Source organism: Eschscholzia californica, unplaced genomic scaffold, assembly GCF_041429995.1.
Source record: "Eschscholzia californica isolate CP2 unplaced genomic scaffold, dmEscCali1.0.p SCAF_1, whole genome shotgun sequence".
Lineage (NCBI taxonomy): Eukaryota > Viridiplantae > Streptophyta > Magnoliopsida > Ranunculales > Papaveraceae > Eschscholzia > Eschscholzia californica.
Window position 1 is genome coordinate 7,444,627 of NW_028238198.1, and position 20,979 is coordinate 7,465,605.

A 20,979-nucleotide genomic window follows, 5' to 3' on the forward strand; every position below is an offset into this window, starting at 1 on the left:
TGGGTTCTCTTATGATAAGCTCTGTTCTTGTCAATTTGATCATGGTGCTTTTTGAGCTTCTTGTTAGATAAGATTAGTTCCCATGTGATTTTATTAACAAAAGAGTAGGCTATGTGGTCTTATCATGAAGTGATGTTATACAATGAAAGAAAGTGACTTTTGAATGCAACACTCGTAATATAGATACCGACTTGATTTCCTAGATACATGGAGTTATCGACACCATAAGTTTTTGACAAATTTAGATATATAGTAAATACACATATGAAAGGACCATACTATGGGCATGCACCAAATCCTATTTGTATTCTAAGGTATAGTTTTGTGGATGGATCTTTGAACTGGTTTTCTACTTTGGTAAGGTTGAAAAGTTAAAAAAAAAGAATGAGAATTTGGTAATGGATGACTCATGAATTTGACATTAGCTCTGCAAAAAGTTCACGTTTCTTTTTAACTTCAAATTTAAATTAGGCATGTTATCCATTTATAGCAGATAGTCCAAACTTCATATTCTTTGCTACAACTACACTCTCCGACCTTCAGATAACCACCACCACCTCCGCCACGGCGCCACTACTACATGGCGGTTGCCTGGCTGCTCATGCATAAATCACCAGCCGGCCACACTACAACCACCATATGGCAAGTGGCAACACCACACCCTCTGCGTGCTACTTAGCCAACCTACCGACTAGGTCGTGCTCGAAATTTTGTGAATATGTCTGGTGTGTTTGCTACAAGTTCCTCTTGAACCCAACCTACCTACTCTGGGCCGTGCTCGAAATGATATAAAGAAAGGTATTTAGCTCATGGATCTGTGCCTAAATTTCGCCACATGTGTTTTTTATTATCTCCAGTATAGAGTTGGTTGTGTAAAAGTAATTTCGCAACCAGACAATAGAAGAGGACATGTGTGAAATTCACTTTTGTTGAGTGGTAGCACATTTGTTTCCGCACAAGATAATATAGTTTAAAGTCTTAACCACCAATCAAAAAGTAAAAGGAAAAAACTTATTACAATAAACGACAACTGATGTTCAGATTATATATATACTAACATAATAGCAAGAGCTTCTGCATACAAAGTTTCAAATTCTTTCACTGACAAATGTACGTATCTAACCTTTTTAATTTATAAGGTATTTTGCCGACAACCTTTTTTTCCTTTTAAATTAATTTTTACTTTTGTATTCAACATGCCATTAATACTTTAGATAAAGTGAAACAAAGTAAAATAAAAAGAAGGGGAAAACAAAGAAATTATGCACGTTTAACTTGGGCCGGCCCTAGATGACTAATAGGCCCATGCATATGTCGATGCGACCCACCACTCGGTCTTGGTTCGACCACGTCATTTATTGCCCTACAAACTGCGGGATACTGTAACCAAGTCCGATTTGAACCCGACTTCCTCCCGAGATTCTTTCCTCCCTTCAACTTTGAACGATTTCCAGACCCAGTGACCGATTCATGTCTTAACTCACCATTTTTGCTATCCTCTATCAAATACTCTAACTGCCACAATATTCTTTCAGTCTCATACTTGTCAAGTAATGAATTATCCATTCGATTCTGACTCATTAATGGTTTCAATTCATGGTTCGTTTCGTTTGTTCTAGTTGATTCGAGCTTGAATCGTGTTGGTTTAATGGGTTGTTGAGTTCTAGTACTATTGGGATCGGATTCTTGAATCGGTTTAACATTGTCTGATCCAGACTTGTGTTGGTACCATGCCCATGCTGCTGATTTTACGATGGCGAATTCGTCATCACCTTCTGTAGTTCTTGAAATATTCTTTCTCTCCATTGATGAATGAAGTTTAGAGTGAGAAACTCTATTGAAAAAGTTTAGAGTGTTTATCTTTCAAGTAGTTGTTTGTGTTGTTTTTAAAGAAAAAAAAAGTTAGTTTTGTGTGTCAATCATCACCATTAGGTACTGTCATTTTTTCAAGGAAACATAGAATAAATACGAAAATTGTCGTGATCAACTGAAAATTGAAAATACTCATCATAATAAATTCAAAATCTATGATAAATTGGTAACAATTTCATTCAAATAGGATCCGCAACTAGAAAAATTGTACCCACGAATCCAAGATTGGTAAACTTTGAAACCACGAGGGACTCTGAAATTTTTGGGGATCAATCCACACCAGTGGCCTAGAACTCCTTATACATTAGATGGTATAATATTGAAGATTAGGTGACATTGTATTATCAGATTAAATTAGACATTGAAGAAAGTGGCCCACCATGTCCAAGAAAGTTTAATTTTTTTGTGAAAAGTGTGGTCTCAAATATTTGTGAGAAAAATAAGTAGAAAGACTCAACTCATACATCTTCCTTTCCTTACTATTAATATGAGGTCTTATCCTAACATAGGTAGACTTTGTCTTATTAGAACCATTCTATATAGGTTTGATAGATAGTAAACCGACGTGGAAAAACAATTTTTTGGGAGCAGTTTCAACATGAAGGGTTCAAGCAGTTACAAATAAACCGACACATTTTGATGTAGATTGTTGCGGAAGCATAAAAGTAATGGAATCCACCATTATAATAATGATAAAATACGTAAATAAACTGATAAAATATGTAAATAAACTGATAAAGTAAAGAACAAAACGATAAACCTGATTAATAATAAACTCGATTGATAATATTCTCTGATCTGAATAACAAGGACATACCTGACTTCCTTTTATAGGAACTTAGAAACTTCTAGATAGATCCAAATTCGAATTCCTAAATATCAAAGATACTCAAATATAGAAACTTCTAAACCTAGACTTAGTAGGAAATACCAAAACATGGAAACTCCTAAAACTCTAACCCTAATGGACTCGGTCATGAGGCCCTCTAACTAGTTCGGCCGTGAGGCCCATCTTGATGGTCTCCATCACATTTGGAGCAGTTACAAGTGTATTTTTCAAGATTATACTTAGTAGGTTTCATAGTCGATCTTTTCATGATTGTGATTCGTGGAGAGGAGAAGATAGACTTCGCATATGGTTCGTACATGAACATCACCGAAGATCTGGGTCAAAACTCAAAAGAATACAATCAAACGACGGGAATTTACTAAGTAATCTCTTCATCGGATTGGAATTGATACTTGTATCATCATCTTAGTACTTCTAATTTTCAATTTTATTTGTATAATATTATTCTATGTTGTCGACCTTTAGGTTCTTTAACTCTCGATCTTTAGGATCTCTTTTGTCAATTTTTAGGGTTTTTTTGAGTTTGTGTCTGGTCAATTTTTTTCCCTTCACGAGACACTTTACATTCGAAAGTTCTATGAACATGTCTTATGTAACTCTCATGTACTTCTCAAAGGAATAACAATTATCATCTATGTAACTTTGTGATTGTATCAATTATGAATGAAATATGGTTTCGCTTGGTTTCAAAAAAAAAGTAAGATATTCATACACCAAATTTATAACTCACTATAACATGATGTCATGTCTTACTTTTTTAAGGTTAGTTTGCGAAAGGGTCGCACATAAGTACCGTATTTTGCGGAAGGGGCATGACCGTTTATTATTTTGCAAAAGGGTCATGGACTAGGATTGACCGTTAAATAAATGTTAGATTTAACTTCACGTTAGATGAAAAGTTAACGCCGTTATGTAGATGTAACGGTGTTACCTCAAGTAAATCCGATGAACGCTATTCCTCCACATAGATGGCTAAAATCTATTGATAACACGAAAATAACTTATTCAGTTTAGCTTCTTTCCTTTTTATTTCTTCAACCTTTGATTTTCACCCGATAATGAATTTGGTTATACTTTAAGTAGTTTGAATATTTTGACGAACGAGTTACAAACCATATCTATACTTTTAATCAAAATTTGGTTTCTGGTCAATCTTAATGTATGTGGAATGTGTACTTATTTAAGTTTTTATATATGAAGTTATTAAAAAAAAAAATGGAGTCAACAAGACACAAAAAATGAATGTCGTACACTTTAGATGACTGCACTGGATCTGTAAGTGACTACAATGCAGTGTAGTGGCACAACATTAGGGCATTGTTGTGCAGAAAATGACCAATTTATTAACCATTTTCATGGGATCATTTTGTTTGATCTGATAATTTAGAAGAAATTCGAAGTTACCTGAGTTCTTAATAGAAGTAGCTAAGAAATCTAGAAAAATAATAGTGAAGGTCATAATTTGTTACTTTCACGAATTAGTGTCAAAATTGTATGAAGTTTACTTAAATATAACCTTAAGTTTTTAAGTAATGTAGTTAGAACTAAGATCATCTCCAATGCAAAACTCATAAAAATCTCTATTCGTCCTATGTGTCAAGTTCCAATTGAGATTCTCACTCCTAGATGGCTTTAATAGAGATCGTCATTTTTTTTTGTCTCCAATGCAAAACTCTAAACTTATCTTATTTACTTATGTGGCATAGTTAATTTTGTTAATAAATAATTAGTTATTTTAGAAAATATAGAAGACTCGATTTCTATTGTTGAAAATCAAATATTGATGAGTTGGACAATTAGAGATATCTCAAGAGGACACTCTATTTTTAGAGTGTCATCTTGAGATATCTCTATTCCACCCTCGACACATCATCGTAGAGATCCAAATAGAGTGTTGAATTGGAGAGGAGTTTTAAGAAAAAACTCTAAAAATCTTAGGTGGCACTCAGAGTTTCTAAGATTGAGTATTGCATTGGAGATGCTCTAACGGTGTTAAAACTCACGGCGTTAAATTTAACTGGCCAATCCTAGTCCACGACCCCTTTACAAAATAATAAACGACCATGTTCCTTTCACAAAATCCGGTACTTATGTACGACCCTTTTGCAAAATAACCCATTTTATTATGGGACCGTGTTTAAAAAAATAAAGACTTATTATATACATGGTGTAATATTTTCGTAACAATAATTGTTTCTTTGATATATATTAACCCATGTCTACAATTGGGATCTTGGTTATAGAATCAAACATTAACAATCCACTAAGGTGCATTTTTCTTCGTAACGGTATATACCTAATAAAAGCGGTTTAAACCTTGCTCTATTACTTAATTAGGTCGAACATTTCAATAAAAGAAAGTATTTGGATGGTTCACAAACAATAGCACTAAAATGAAATGTATTAAATTGAATACAATAAGGATTGAATTTGATTATATATGATTTTAGTTGATCATAATGTTAGGTCCGCCAAATAGGTTAGTTTGATGCTTGAGTTGATATAGATATCACAAACGGTCCCTATTAGGCAACCAAACCACATCCTCCCCTTATTTGGTAACATACAAATTTAATCAAAATACAGAACCAGTTTGTATGGATACCTTAGTGAGGTATGTGTCTTCAAATTTCGAAAACCAAAAGGGCAAAAGGCTAGACGTAGGGTATAGGTGGAATCAGACAGAACCTTTTCTAAGTCCAGCGGTTTAGTTTGGTTTCAACTTTCTCTTTTTCAAAATGATCGAATGGGCAGATCCTAGTCTCCTAGAGGACTTATAGGCCTATGTCGAAGCAACCCACTTAGTCTGGGTTTGACCACGTACATCGTCCTTCAACCTACATACAGCAGCATAGCAGAGATCGGGATGCTTTTTGAACTTTAGTGCCACTAATACTCCCTTTGCGTTACAGCAATTATCGGAGTCTAATGCATATTTTTTCGAACTAAATGGGTGACAAGTATGCCTGAGCCGAGTATTGACTGGCCTCTGGGTTCGGGCGGGAACCATCGGGTAGCGAGCTTTTGAACCATATTCCTACCCCTAGGATGACTATAAGGATCATCTTTAGTAGGTATGTAGTATTATCAAAATTGAATGAGAGTGGCCCAACTTGTCCTACGAAAATAAGTTCACTTTTTAGGTGAAAATTTTGGTCTTCCGTTGACTACACAAGAGACAATTGATCACGTTTGGAGTCCGGGCTAGTCTATTTTAATTGTTGATTTCACATTTTTTTTTTCTCGCACATCTAGAAGGAATGTGCACTATGCATAAAATCACATATCTAAATATGTACTTTTAGAAGAATACAATATATTGTAGTAATAATGAGATAGTGATAAAAATTCAATGAGCCAAAACGAGGATGTTGTTGGATAAGCTCATGACTTAGTGACCTCTTTTTCACTTATTGGGTGGGTTTCACTAATCGAAACGATGACACGAGTGCTTCAATTTCAAGCTAAAGTTTACATTAAAACAATTCCATTTATGTGTAAAATATTAAAGGCATGTTATTTGTTAAGACTTTTTTACTATATCTTTTTTTGTTCCGGACATCTAAAAATCTCAGAATTTATAAGCGTTCTTACGCATAAGTGTTTAAAACTTTAAATATTCCGAAACTTTAAATTTTTAAAACTTTTAAAGGTCTTGGACATTAAAAGTCTTAGATCATTAAGTTCTGAAACTTTTTTATTAAAATTTTGAAGATCCTAAACTTTTTGTTAGAACTTTAAAGGGTCCGTTTTAAATCTAAACCGTTCGTATTCATAGCTTAGATTAAAGCGAAAGTTATATTATAAGAGTTAAACTTTAAATACTAGTTATTTACTTCTCTTCTTTATCTTCACCAGACACCACCATTAAAATTTTAAATGATTAAAAGGAAAGTTCTATTTACTTAAAAACTTTAAATATTAAAACGAAAGTGATATACTTTAAATATTAACTTTTAATATTAAAACTTTTAAGATTAAAAATTTAGATATTAAAACTTTTAAGATTAAAACTTTTAAGATTAAAACTTTAAATATTAAAATTTTTATGATTAAAACTTTAAACACTACAACTTTTAAGATTAAAACTTTAAACATTAAAACGTTTAAGATTAAAACTTTAAAATTTCAAATTATTCTTGAATGTAGAAGTTTTTTTTATGAAGGTGATGAAACTTTACATATGGTATATGAAAAATATTTTTGTAATTTACAGAATTTAAAATGAACTATAAATATCTGGTTGAAATACTCAACCACCCGCTTTTCTTCGATGGCATCTTAGCGTGTATTTGCCCGAATGTGGTTGAAATACTAAATCACCCACTGTTTTTTGACGATGTAATGTGGATTGAGTTCCTTTCTAAATTTTAGATTTTTTAAGTGTATCAAATTTGACGTATATGATCAATAGAATGATTCATTTAAAAACTATGACTACATTTTATTAAATCGTTTTTGTTCTAAACCTCTAAAGATCTCAGAATTTATAAGCGTTCTGACACACAAGTGTTTAAAACTTTAAAGATTCTAAAAATTTACTGTTTTCAAACTTTTAAAATATTGGACATTAAAAGTCTTAGACCATTAAGTTCTGAAAAAAATTTATTAAAATTTTGAAGATCCTGAATTTTTTGTTAAAACTTTAAAGGGTCCGTTTTAAATCTAAACCGCCCAAACTTATAGCATAGATTAAAACGAAAGTTATATTATTTTAAAATTTAAACTTTAAATATTAGTTGTTTATTTCTTTTCTTTATCTTCACCAAACACCACCATTATTTTAAGATTAAAACTTTAAATAATTAAAAAGAAAGTTCTATTTACTTAAAAACTTTAAATATTAAAACGAAAGTTATATACTTTAAATATTAAATTATTTTAAGATTAAAATAAGATTAAAGCTTTAAATGCTAAAACTTTTAAGATTAAAATTTTAAACATTAAAACTTTAAATAATTAAAACGAAAATTACATTTACTTAAAAACTTTAAATATTGAAACGAAAGTTATATTATTTTAAGATTAAAATTTTAAATAATTGAGAAGTAAAGAGTACATATGTTGTTACTTGTTAGGATTAAAATTTATGAGTAAATTTGTCTCGAAAAGTTCCTGGGCCAGATCTTTAATCAAAAGTTCTTAATTTTTCATAAAAAATGAATAACGCGTTCTTTGAAAGTTCTTAAAAAATGTTGGAAACCAATAACACTAAACTTTGAAGTTTTTAAAAAAAGATCTAAACGAATAATGAATAACATTAAAATTCTTAAATAAAGGTCTAAGCAATTACACAAAACTTCGAAGTTCTTAAAAAAAGTCGAAACCAATAACACTAAACTTCAAAGGTCTTAACAACTTTAAAGATCTGATAAAAGTTCCGAGTGAATAACCCCCACTATGAGTTAAAGTTAATAGTAGTATAAAATGATAAATGAGCTAGCTAAAAGTTAGGTAATTCTACATCTAAGTCGAATAAAGAAAGTATCCTTCCTTACATTAAACTCCTCACACATAGTTTACCTTACCGAAATCAACTCGAAAAACGTCAGCTAAGCCACAAATCAAGGGCTATAAACTGATCTGCCTATACAATGACATCAAACTCATACTACTAGGCAGGGGCGGGCCCACATAGGGGTCATGGGGGCACGTGCCCCACAATCCTAATGTGGGTCATTTATTTCGTCTCTTAAACAAAATCCTCGTCTAGCGCAGGCGGTAAAAGACTTGACTGGTTAAGTTACATAACTAAAGTCATGGGATCAATTCCTATACGCCACCATTTTTTCTAAAATTTCTACTACTCAGCGTTGAATGAAAGACTTTTTTGGTTTAAAATGACTGCTTAATTTGGTTCTTACTAATTTGGCTAATTCAATTTTGACCTCCTCAAAATGATTGACTTATTAAAATAGTCTAGCAGAGATGATAAATTTTCTACTGACCTCTAACAAATTAATCTCGTTGGATTTTTCTTTGACTTGTATTTTGGAATTCAAAATTATCTTTTCTTTGTGTCTGTCAGATTTGTCATAGTAAACATGTTATTAAAAGGAAAACTATATTTTCATCTTTTCTTCCATTACGATCACTTCCTCTTCATCGTCTCCTCCATCGTTTTATCTTAAATCACCACTGTCTCTTCATTTTTCTCTCCCTTTCTTTGTTTTCTATTTTAATATTTTTTGGGAATCTAGTTGGAGGAAAGATACCCGAACCACATTGGTGAGAAAATTAAAAATATAGTTTGTTATACGTCAAAATTAACATGAAATATCTTAATTATAACTAAATTTTTTCGATAATTTGCTTTTTGATTCTTACCTAATCGTATATTATGAAATTATTTCATTAACTCTAATAAAAAATTGTCCTCACAAATAAACATTTCTGGCTTCGCCGATGTTAGTAGGCAAGACTAGGGTGTGAATCGAGCCGAACAAACAATCGGCAAACAAGTACCTTAACGGTCCGGGCGAAACAAACCCATTTATAACTTGAGCGGCCATTGTGGAATTATCCATGCACATATGTATTGGAACTCCCAAAGTCTAATCAGTTATCGATATTGTCTCTGCTTTGACCACCCCGGACCCAAGTCCACATGTACGGAGTTTTGTTCTTGGCGAAGGCACCACGAGCCTACCTAAAAGGCCTCAGTACTCTCTAAGCTTAAGCTTACACCTGTAGCTTAGGCTCCAAACACTCTCGCGAGCGATGTGGGACTATCACAACCCCCACCCTCAGCGAAGAGTCGTCCTTGACTTCGATACCACTTTCTAACACCCCCAATCCCCAACAGTTATCGATATTGTCCCCGTTTTAGACACCTCACACTCGTGGAGCCTTCGCCAAGAACAAAACTCCCTACCTGTGTGAGGTGCCTAGGCTCGCGACTTGGGGCGTCACATGTATTCTTCAGCCATTAGATGCCCATGTACTCTTCATGTTCGGGCGGCTTACGGACGGATCTAGGCTCGCTGACTTTTCCCACCCCTAGGCAAGAGCAGCTTTATTTGAACTTTGCAGGCATATCTAGGACGGGTTTGTTCACGAGAGACGAGCATCAGATTGGACACTCTAGTGAGCCTATTCCGAGTCCGGCCCATGATTACTTGTCGTGTGGGCTCAGAGTAAGCCCGAATCTGGCTTTGTGTTACTCCCAACTAGGGGTGGGATTTTGGTCCGGAAACTCGGAATCCGTCCACGACCGCCCGAGTCCGAAGCGTCCGTGACCGTCCGTTGCCGGAATCGGTTTGCACCCGCCCGACCGAAAGAGCTTAAGCGGACGGACGCGGGCATAGGTCCTTACCCGGTGGTCTGACCGAATCTGCCCACTTATATTGCCCGCCTGACCGAATCAGTCCATACCCGTTCGTTTATCCTACCTGTTATACCCGCCCGCCTATATGATTGATTTTAAGCCTTTAGATTTGTAGGATTAGCTACAACCGTTAGATTCAAGAGTAAAAATATATAACCCTAGGACTCACTTTTCTCAATCTTATCTTCACTTCTCTACTTATCTAGTCTCTCTCTCCTCCAAAATCTCAATATCTCATCAGTAACCCTTGAATCTACAATACACCGTAGAATCCACAATGCACCGATGGTAATCCATGTGAAGAAGAATACAACCGATCGTAATCCATGAGAAATTTCAATGATTATCTTTTAATTTTGTATTCATATACTTTTTGGAATTGTAAAGTGTGAGTTTAGAAAGTTGTATTTAGTTACTAAACATTTTTAATTTCGGATAAACTTTTTTTATTTGTTCATTAGTAATCGGTGTCCGACCGACTGATACTCGGTTTGCCCGACTACAAAACGGTCACGGACGGGCACTATGTTAGAGAAAAATCCGAAATGCCCGCCCGTTTTGTCGGGATGTCCGAATGGACACTTAAGACTTATGCCCGTTCCGCCCGTTCCGCCCGGACCGATTGACTTAGTGTCCATTTCCCGCCCACCCGAACCGATTCCCACCCCTACTCCCAACCGATGACTCAATCTGCCATTCAACGCCCAATCCAAAAGCCAAAAAGTAGAGAGAGAGAGATAAAATTACGAAGAAGAAGAAGCCCTAAAACGTTCTTCATGTAAAAATACTACTAGTAATTCTCTGCAATTTCGTATTAACAATGGCGGAAACATCGATTTCCATATCCGAGGCTTCTGAGCCTCTTATCCGATCAAGGCAGAACGATAACGGAACCGGAGGAGATTCATCATCTAGGAGGACAAGCAGGCTATCTCTCCTTCTCGGACGTGCTTCTGGTCGTCGTGGAGCTTCAAATCTAGTGAGAGAAACAGCAGCGATGCAACTTGAAGAGAGACGTGCTGATTGGGGTTATTCCAAGCCTGTTGTTGCCCTAGATATTATGTGGAATCTTGCTTTTACTATTGTTTCTATTGTTATGATCGCTTCTACCTTGAAAGAAAGACCTAATACTCCAATTAGGGTTTGGATCTTGGGATATGCTTTACAGTGTCTTGTACATGTAACTATGGTTTGGTTGGAGTATAGGAGAAGAAGTTTGAGGAGGAGGAATAGAAATGTTGAAGATGGAACTAGAACATCAGATTCTGATGTTAATGATAGCGAGGAGGATGAAGGTGTTGATTCTGATGGATTTCGATCTGGAAATCGTTCTAGGTAAGTTAATTTCAATTAGTATAATTCAAATTATCAAATCCATCATAGTTAAATTGCTATTGAATCCAATTTAGTACAACTCTTTCATAGTGTTAGGGAGTCTTCTAAATTTAGACCATTTTCTTAGCTCCTTAAAATTTGGGATATTTGGTAGTGATGGGATCAGTAGGAAGCTAGGTAAAACCCCTTGGTTGTCCCTTAATATCAAAGTATCGATTTTGATTAGGTAATAACATGAAGTGGTTACGCTTAGTTATACTGGGTTCCATGGTTTCCTAAGAATTAGAACTTAAAATGAAGAGGGTGTGATGATATCTGTATGTTAATTGAGGGAGGTAGATGAATTATTACCTGGGCTGTGTATGTAGATTGGGATGCCAATTCATCATGAAAGACACTTTGTGCACTAACGACACCTTCAACTTCAAATAAAAACAAACAAATTATAGTCTTTTTGAATTTTGAGTTGATAAATGACCTTGTTGGGATTAAATAGATTCCGAGTGAGAACACAATGATTACAAGGTAGTAGATTGACAACCTGACTGATACGCTAACAAAATGTTTATGCAAGATGTTAAACACGCACATGGGATTAGAGAAAGATCGAAAAACGTAGTAGATGTAAGACATTTACAAATTTTACATGAACTTATCTTCAATTTTCTTATTGTTCGATAAACAAGTATACAGTTATCACTGCCTTAACGACTCCCAAGATTGTTATCCTTGTGTTTGGAAATGGGAACTCAAGTTCCTTGGCCACTAGAAGAGTAAAAGAGAGGAAAAAGTGGTCTCGAGGAGGTCCAGTTTCAAAACTTCTTTCTTTCTTATTGTTCCTCAGATGACTATTATCTATAGTCTAACATGTCACTGTATGTTTCATGTACTATGTTATAAGATATTCGATCTTCCTATTACTTGTCATGGCTTTTACTCTTGAGGGACTTAAACAGCACACAATACTAAAAAAAACTTAGGACCAAACTGATAGTTGATACTTCAGTGACTGTAAGTGATTCTCCACTTCTAATTATCCATTCCTGTCGTGAATTCATTCTCCAGCATTGCTAAGCGATGTGAATCCGTTAACACAATGGCATCCTTCTTATGGTGGATTGTGGGATTCTACTGGGTTGTCTCTGGTGGCGAAATCCTCTTGCAGAATGCTCCACGTCTATACTGGTACGTGCCTTACACTGAGAACTTTCCAGAAGAACTCCATTTGGTTAACAAATCTATCTAATTTATTGTTGTAGTTTAACTAAAACTTCGACATAGAAATCCTCAGTTTTGGCTACTCACTTAATGTGTTCTTTTATATGCTCTGTGAATAAAATGAACTGATTGAATATTTTTTTCACCAGTAGGGGAAAAGGAAAACCTTTATTCTCATATGGCATGTTACACCATGCTGAAAGTACCTAAATAGTAGAGTCCCACATTTATATAGTCTATTTTGGTGTTAACAAGAAATGCACCGTAATGAATTTATGCAGGCTTGCTGTAGTATTTCTGGCGTTCGATGTGTGTTTTGCCATCTTTTGTGTCGCTTTGGCATGTGTGATTGGGATTGCTCTCTGCTGCTGTTTGCCTTGCATCATTGCAATTCTTTATGCTGTAGCAGGCCAGGTATGAAATTGGATTAAGACCAACTGCCTCCGATGCTATCAAAGAGTTGGAAAAGATTTGCCCTTTAAACATCTAATTCTTTTTAACAAAACAGGAAGGTGCATCAGAAGCAGATCTTAGTATGCTTGCAAGATATAAATTCCAGATCTCCAACAATGAGGAAAAAGCTATTGAAGGAGGAAAGATGATTCCAATAGCAGTGCCTGTCGAAGAATCGGTAGATGAACGAGTTCTTTCACCCGAAGACGCGGTAATGTTATTGTTCGGCTATTTCATTTGGTCTGAAACTCCGATAACTAAATAAAAGTGAACTAGGGGAACTCGTTTCCATCACGGAAGACAATATCTCTTTCAATATCTGTAATTAGTATATAACCTAACTTTCTTATTTATTAATACAGGAATGTTGCATCTGTCTGACTTCTTACGATGATGGGGTTGAGCTTAGTGGACTCCCTTGCAACCATCATTTCCACGAAACATGCATTGTTAAATGGCTGAAGATAAATGCGTCTTGTCCACTCTGCAAGTATAACATTCTCAAGGGAAGCAATGAAACTTTCTGAAGGATAGAAAGAGGAAACCCTAAATTATCAGTATATGTATGTATCTATGTACATAAGATTACATCAAATCAGGTAATCTGAAAACATATTTGAACATTAACATATACAAGAGTGTGCATTCTCTCTCAACTAAATTTTTTTGCTTCATCTCCATTTTGTTTTTTCCTCTCAAAATTGACATATATAACTTCAAGTGTAAAAGAGTATGAAACAAGTGTTTTTTTCCTTCATAGATTTATATATATGGTTGTGAAATGTATGTGTAGAATAAAAGATCAATTGTTTTCTCTAGTAGCTTACAGACAAAAAGAAAATTAACTGTCACTCAGATGAAGAGCGCTACAATGTCTTATAGTTGGCCTTAAAATCTTATTTTGATGGATCGACTGCACATTTTTGAACCTTTGGTTCAACAGAACGATCGATAAAAAAAAATGTGGTCAGAAAGATATCAATTGAACTATTGAGTTAAACTCTGAAGAGGTGGATCGATGGATAAAATACTTGTTCTTTTATGAAATATAAATATTGTAGTCTTGTTATGTATGCAAACTAAACAAGTATTTTATACACTTAACGCAATTGCATATAGAGCCGCGCATATAGAGCCGATAGTGGTATTTGCCTATATATTACAGAAGTAAAATGTCACTCTAATGTAGTGTCCACATTGAGTTTACATTAACGGAGTGCCATTGCTGGTATAAGGGCGGACTTTGTCTTGCATTGTACGTGAGGGTCTTACCAGAGTGATTCACTACTTTTAAGATTTATCTCATGTAATATAGGTGTTAAAATAAAGGAAAACTACATCCTCTTAAAGTCTATTAGGACAATGGTTGGTATATGACTTCCAAAAATTCATGTCTCAAATCGGGTTTAGTAGTTATCCAATTCATGAATCTTATTACATTTACAGATTAGTGAGGTATATCAATGCCAAAATCTATCTTCCTAGAGTAGCCCACTTAGTTTTTTGTTTTTGGAGCATCTATCGAGCCACAAAGGAAATGTTTATTAGATAGGGGATCCTGGAGTTCAAAATCCTTGCTTAGAAATTACTCCTCTAAGCATAATGTTTTCGAAATTTAAATTCTTTACCGAAAAATCCACCCACCCTCAGGCTCAATTATCAATCTAAGGAGAGTATTATCGGGGTTTCTGCACAATTTAATCAGAAAGTAAAGAAATTATTGGTTAATATTTTGATCTACAAATTTCTCTCACTCAATGCTATTGTCTGCTAATGTACACATCAAAACCTGTGGTAATGATCCAGTTACAACATTTTCAGATAATTACTAAAAGATATAACTTAATCTCCATCAAAACTGCCCAAACTTTAGCGTTCATAACTCTAACCTAGATTCTGTTTGCTCCAAAAGGCAAGTATGACCCTCAAGGATAACATCTGTCTAGAGAACTTCGAGAAATGTATAAATAACCCTTCAACATGTTCAGTTTTTCAGTAATGATTGGCTTTCTGCGACGTAATTGCTGTCCACCTCGTCTTCCTTGAATGAAACACTTGATAATCGTCGAGCTAACTCAGTATGTAGGTAATGTCCTCCCTGTACAATTGATTCACATAAAATTTTGAGACAAAAGCTGAGGATCTAAAACTCAATTTTGATTATTGGCTTTGTTTCGACTTTCGACAAAATTTTCTGGCGATATAAAGAGTCACTTCATTTTTCTAGAGTAATTTTAGTAAAGTTTCTTGTGCTAATGGAGAAGTCATTTCTATTACTTCACTATGGAGGAGCCTATCTCGCTACGTTTGCTTGCTTTAATGTTTCTCTTCCATTGTTAAGCAACATGGGAAGTGAAATTGTGAAAGAAAAAAATAGAACATGAAAAAGAGGAAAGACATTACCTTATAAGCAACAATATGTGCAACAGGAAGACCTTGATTACCATTTTGCGCAATAAGAGAAAGATCACCCACAAGATCTAAAACTTTGTGACGACAAGGTTCATCATGGAATCTTAATGGAGGATTTAACCAACCTTTACTGGTACTGAAAAGTAATAATTGAAGTAAATAACCGTATAATTGTATAAACATAAGGAATAGCTAAGAAACACTAAAAGATAAATAGAGATAATTCAGGAACTTTCTACGAAATAATAAAATGGAAGGAGATATACAGAGAACTGTCTTAGACTTCGGAAAATTTTGTGACAAGGGACAAGAAAAACAGCAATGGTACCTTCTCTAGTACCAAATGCCTGTAGATATATTTCAGTGCTAAAGAATTTGAACTTGAGCGAGTAATCGTATCTTCTGTACTTTTCATGTTACGAATGAATACGAAATAATAGATCTGGATAGAGCGATATGAAAGCTTAATGTAATATGCTTGAAACATTAAGATTAGTTTGAGCATGGGACCTCATTGATGGTGTTAACATAGTTCTTTGCTGTCAGGCAAAACATGATGGAATGATATCTCAGGCGGTGTTTTAGAATAACAAATAGTGTTGGTGATCGAGATTCGCAGTTCTAAAGCTAAGCTCTGCATGGAGTCACCAACACAGAATCTCTTTTCTAATCAAGCATGGGATACTACAGAAGTCGAATAAAACAAAGTCTTGTGGATGTTGAAATACATACAACTAGGGTGTTTGGGTCCAACAATGGATAAGGCACAAAACACTCATCAAGGAGAGACCAACTCCAGTAGTCTCATAGCACAACTACTAGAACCCAACCAGCATTTTTTGGGGGACCTCGCAAATTGATCCATATGGCAGGCACTTACACAGCTACGTGTAGATGATGAAGCATGAATATTAAGCATACAATAAACCCAATAATGATAAAAGATAATAAAAATTCTTAGCCGAGTGCAGACAGCCTACAGCCAGCAATGCAAATGTATAGCATATCATCTAAAATGACAAGCTGAACAGTCATCTGACGATGTAGGAAGCATCTCACCTACAAACAATGGCATTTTCTGCTGATCCACCCTTAATGAGTCCAGCTTCACGCAGTTTCTCCACCTTCAATAATTTATCACATGGAAAAAGGTGTAAGCATCATGCTAGAAGCAAACTAATAGCCTAACCCCTCCTACATTGTTTGAATCAGAAAAAGGGACGTTATAGAATAAGTTCAAGATTTCTGTAAAGGGTGGATATGCGTTGAAAGTGCCCTTGTCAAGTGGTTGAGCTTCTCAACTACAGAGAGTTGAGATCAACTAGTTAGTTATGAAAGATAGAGACAATTGTTTTTCTTGGCAAAGGAGAGTTGTGTACAAAAAGTTGGGTACGCTGAAGTTGCATCTTCATTCTTCATTAATTCCTGCTTCTTGTTTCTTTAATGGATAAACTAACCAATCAGGGAGAAGAAATATAATAAATGGGATCAAAAGATTTAGATAATGGATAAGAATGAAGAATGTTTACAAAGTTGTGCGAACTCGAAGAAGGAATGCAAGAAACACAAGGAGATTTATGAGTTGAGAGATTCCTACAAGTTCTATCGTATGCAGTTTCATACACTGCTTGAGTTGGAAGGCCTACATACAGATAATTTTTTGGCAGACTTTCAATGTGAACTATTATTATGGAGTACATTTCCTAAAGATCAAAAGTGAGAAACTGCTTAACCCATTCAAGATTAAAAGTTAGTGGTGAAACAGATGTTCCTAGCTTACCCACTTTTGCCCATAAAAATCCAACCTGCGAAGTTAATATTATAATATTCATATGGACAATGTACACCCTTATCCCAACCAAATTCCTTCCTACCTGTTTTTAGTTATTCTCCCTGTTACATGTCTAGAAATGTTCAACCATAGAATGCTTAGACATATCTGTCTGATGGAGGTTAGAAATGCACCTCTTCATAAATGCAGAATGTTCTTGAAGAAGCGATTTCCTTCTTGTAGAAAGAAGACTCATGCATCGGAATAGAAGAGAACCATTGAGAACCAATAGCTGGCACCTGCAAGAATAGTTTACTTAGTTGTCTATATCTAATGAACTCACGTAGTCCCCTGCCTGTGTGTCCTATTCCTTCGAAACCATCTGACCAACCATCTTTAGCGTTAAAGTCATACAAAGAAATGTGACCAATTATTCATTCCAATGTGAAGTCAACCTTTTCTTTTTTGATAATTATAAATTGAGCATACTCTGTATAAGATTGACTTCATATATGAGAATATGCAACTATAAAAGAAGTTAAGCACAACTGATAAAGCAAGACAGGTGTACCTGGGGGAAGTGTATCCCGTAACTGATACAGACATTTGGGGAAGGAAAAGCAGCTACAAACGAATCATTCTTCCAAACATGAACAGGTTCCCGAAGAAAAGGTGCCAATTTCTCCATGCTATTGCCATCACCATCCTCGGAAATAGATAAGCCAGCTTTCTCTATTGCCTCCACCCATTCTTTTGCTGACCCATCTAGCAAAGGAACCTGTATATCAGTTACTAAGAGGCATCCATTACTCTATCGTTCTACATATTTAACACAGGCTGGACTCCACAATTTGTCATCTCAGACTGTACTTGAAAAACCTAATAGTAACTAGCAAGATGAACATATAATACTGTAAATCCGTGTTCCTGTTCAGGTTGTTACGAACAATTCAGGCTGACATCTCCAATATCCAATGTACCAACTACCAATAATTCACAAAGAATTTGATTCCCAATTATTGAAAAGTTATTAGATAACCACCCCCATTTTCTTAAGAATTAGAGATACATCTTGAAGTTACTCCTCAACAATCTATGAATTAGGTAAATCACAAAAACATGAACATAGCATGACAAAAATTCCATCAAGTATAAGCCTGCTATTACTTGTGTTTAGAATATTTTCATTTGAAAGTAAAAAACATCTACCATAAGGACATGCAATTTTGAACGCATTAATATGAAGATAGATAAGCAATAAAAACTTAGAATTTCTCAAATTCAAACTTCTAATACTTTGCTTCCACGAGTGATCCACATCGTTCAATAGGAAGGTGGTTTCTCTAATTCCAAAGTAAGGGTTCTTGAGACTTATGTCAAATTCAAATGATGCAATACTTGATTGAGAGTATTTTCATCTATCACATAACAGTTTTTTGTTTTGGGTTTTTGATAAATTGGGGATTTTTATCTGGTTTTAATATAAATGTAAAGAAATGTCTATTTGCACTAAATCATTGAAGAGTCATGTCAAATTCAGAGAAAAATCATTCACTTCTAAATTTAACTATCTAAAAGGATTTGGGCAAAATAATTCCGGTTTCAAATTATTGTTATTTGGGGAATCAAAAACAGGTCTTTGGGCATTAATAATCAACAGTTCCAATGTGAAACAGTACTTATCTGATAAAGAAATTTGTCTATTGGATTTCAATAAATATATATATATATATATATATATATATATATATATATATATATATATATATACCTCATCAGCTCCAACAATTTCAATTCTGCAATTATCAACTCCCATTGCTTCCAGAGCTGAAAGCAAGTGTTCGACTGTCCGAACCCTAATTCCTTGTTTGGACAAAGATGTGCATAGAAGTGTTTCGGTGACGAAATCAATTGATGCAGGGATCTTGATAGGGGGATTACCACACATAAAGAATCTTCCTTCCCCAGCCATGGCTGGAAATAGTTTTACAGTTGAAGAAGCACCTGAATGAAGTGTCTTCCCTGACTTTTCAAATTCAGATGCTAGTGTTTGTTGAAGCTTTCCTGTCTGCAACAAGAATCAAAATAACAAGACATATGAGAGAGAGAGGTTGTAGAGAGAGAAAGAGAGAGAGAAAATGGTTGTAGAGAGAGAAAGAGAGAGAGAAAATGGTTGTAGAGAGAGAAAGAGAAAGTACTGGTTTCCATGAGATGGAAGAGGAAGATCGGAGAGACTTCAAGAAAGTGGAGCGACTCATGTTGTTGTAGTAGCGGGGAAGAAGTGAGAAAATGAGAGTGAGATTTTTATAATCTTCACTCTTTTCTTTAGGCAGTGTTTGGTTTGTCAATTACTTTTATGATCTCGAATAACAAAAAAACCGCCATATATATATATATCATCTTCTCTCTATTCTGGCGAAAAAGAGGACCTCCTTGCCTGGTCTTCAACACGAAGGCGAAGTAACCCTTCTTTCGTCTCTTCCCACATTTTCTTCTCGCCCCAAAATTTAATATTCTCCACAACTAAAGCACTATCCTGTTTAGGAGGGCTTTCATCTTGTTATTAATTCTAGTTTGGTTGCTATAAATTATTTCTTATAGCTTCATAAATGTATGACAGTTTGTTTTAACTCTTCATTTTGTTTACCTTCCAATTTTGTCCTCTACTATGTCTTTCTCCCCTCTGTCTCCACCCAAAGGTGTTTCGGGTCCAAAATGGCCGCGTGATCAAATATCTTATGTTTTAGATTTTGAGCGTTACTTTCAAAATAATAATTAGTTTTCAAACATCTTTAGAATATGATTTAAGTTAATAATTTTGTGGCTAAAATTTGGATCATATACAACACGTCAAGTGTTCAGCCCTTCCCATACATAGTCCCAATTTTTAATTTCGTTTGGGACTTCCAAATATTGGGCCGACCTTAAATCTTCGTCCACAACCACCATCAGCAGTCTAATTTTTCTCAGGAAATTGCTATACAAATTAAAAAGCAAGAAATCCCAAAATCAAAAATAGTAAATAATGAGGGAGATAGTGTTGCTTGAGAATATTTAGTTTTTACATGTAAGACAACCAATGGATATCTATATCATAAAACACAAACACATTGGTTACGACGAGGACAAAATTAATGCTCGTAAATGAAGTCTATTACAGGCTGATTAGGCATATGATTTGCTGACTAGGACAAAGACAATGAAGTTCAACAAAAATCAAAAAAGGACAAAGACAAGGATAAATCATGATCTCCATTCATGAATCAACATGTATCTCATTAGTAATGAACCTATTAAACTTCTCAACTAACGATTTAGAAAGATAAACAATTCGTATTGATCTCAATTGTTGAGTCAACATGTATCTCATTTAAAAGGGAATTATACAAGAATAACAAGGACACACGCGCACACACACACATATATATATGGCCTTCCCCTGATTTACAGAACTAACTCCACTGACGAGGGATCGCGTGCTAGGAAGTGAGAACGGAGGGCCTTTGCGGGAGAAATTGGGTCATACTCGGACCACCCAATTTTGATGAATGAGCAAATCGTTATTTTGATGAATGAGCAAATCATTTTGTAAAATGCCCGGCAACTAATTGGCCGAGTAGCCGGACTAAAGAAACTCGCTAGTAGCTAATTAGTCATATCATATTTCTTACAAATAAGAATTTTTTTCTTTAGAACTTGAGAACAAAACTTGAAAGCCAGAGAAACATAATAGAATAAAAT

At 34.9% G+C, this 20,979-nt stretch overlaps 2 protein-coding genes across 3 annotated transcripts; one reads left to right on the forward strand and one right to left on the reverse strand.

Moving 5' to 3' along the window:
* The first annotated feature begins 10,718 nt into the window (after positions 1-10,718).
* Positions 10,719-13,837, forward strand: LOC147563710 (E3 ubiquitin protein ligase RIE1-like). The gene is made up of 5 exons (XM_086639968.1): positions 10,719-11,384; positions 12,450-12,569; positions 12,884-13,016; positions 13,111-13,266; positions 13,418-13,837. Exons 1-5 carry the CDS (start codon positions 10,870-10,872, stop codon positions 13,580-13,582), a joined length of 1,089 nt encoding a protein of 362 aa, XP_086496094.1. The 5' UTR covers positions 10,719-10,869; the 3' UTR covers positions 13,583-13,837.
* An 877-nt stretch (positions 13,838-14,714) lies between these two features.
* On the reverse strand, positions 14,715-19,803 carry LOC147563711 (putative UDP-3-O-acyl-N-acetylglucosamine deacetylase 1, mitochondrial). Of its 2 annotated transcripts, XM_086639978.1 has the most exons (7): positions 19,437-19,803; positions 19,010-19,306; positions 17,810-18,016; positions 17,433-17,537; positions 16,527-16,591; positions 15,459-15,603; positions 14,715-15,153 (listed from the first exon to the last, which is right to left on the reverse strand). In XM_086639978.1, exons 1-7 carry the CDS (start codon positions 19,494-19,496, stop codon positions 15,040-15,042), a joined length of 993 nt encoding a protein of 330 aa, XP_086496104.1. In that variant the 5' UTR covers positions 19,497-19,803; the 3' UTR covers positions 14,715-15,039. The 2 variants fall into 2 exon arrangements, with proteins under 2 accessions (XP_086496104.1, XP_086496114.1); XM_086639988.1 differs by lacking the exon at positions 17,433-17,537.
* Between the last annotated feature and the right edge of the window lie 1,176 nt (positions 19,804-20,979).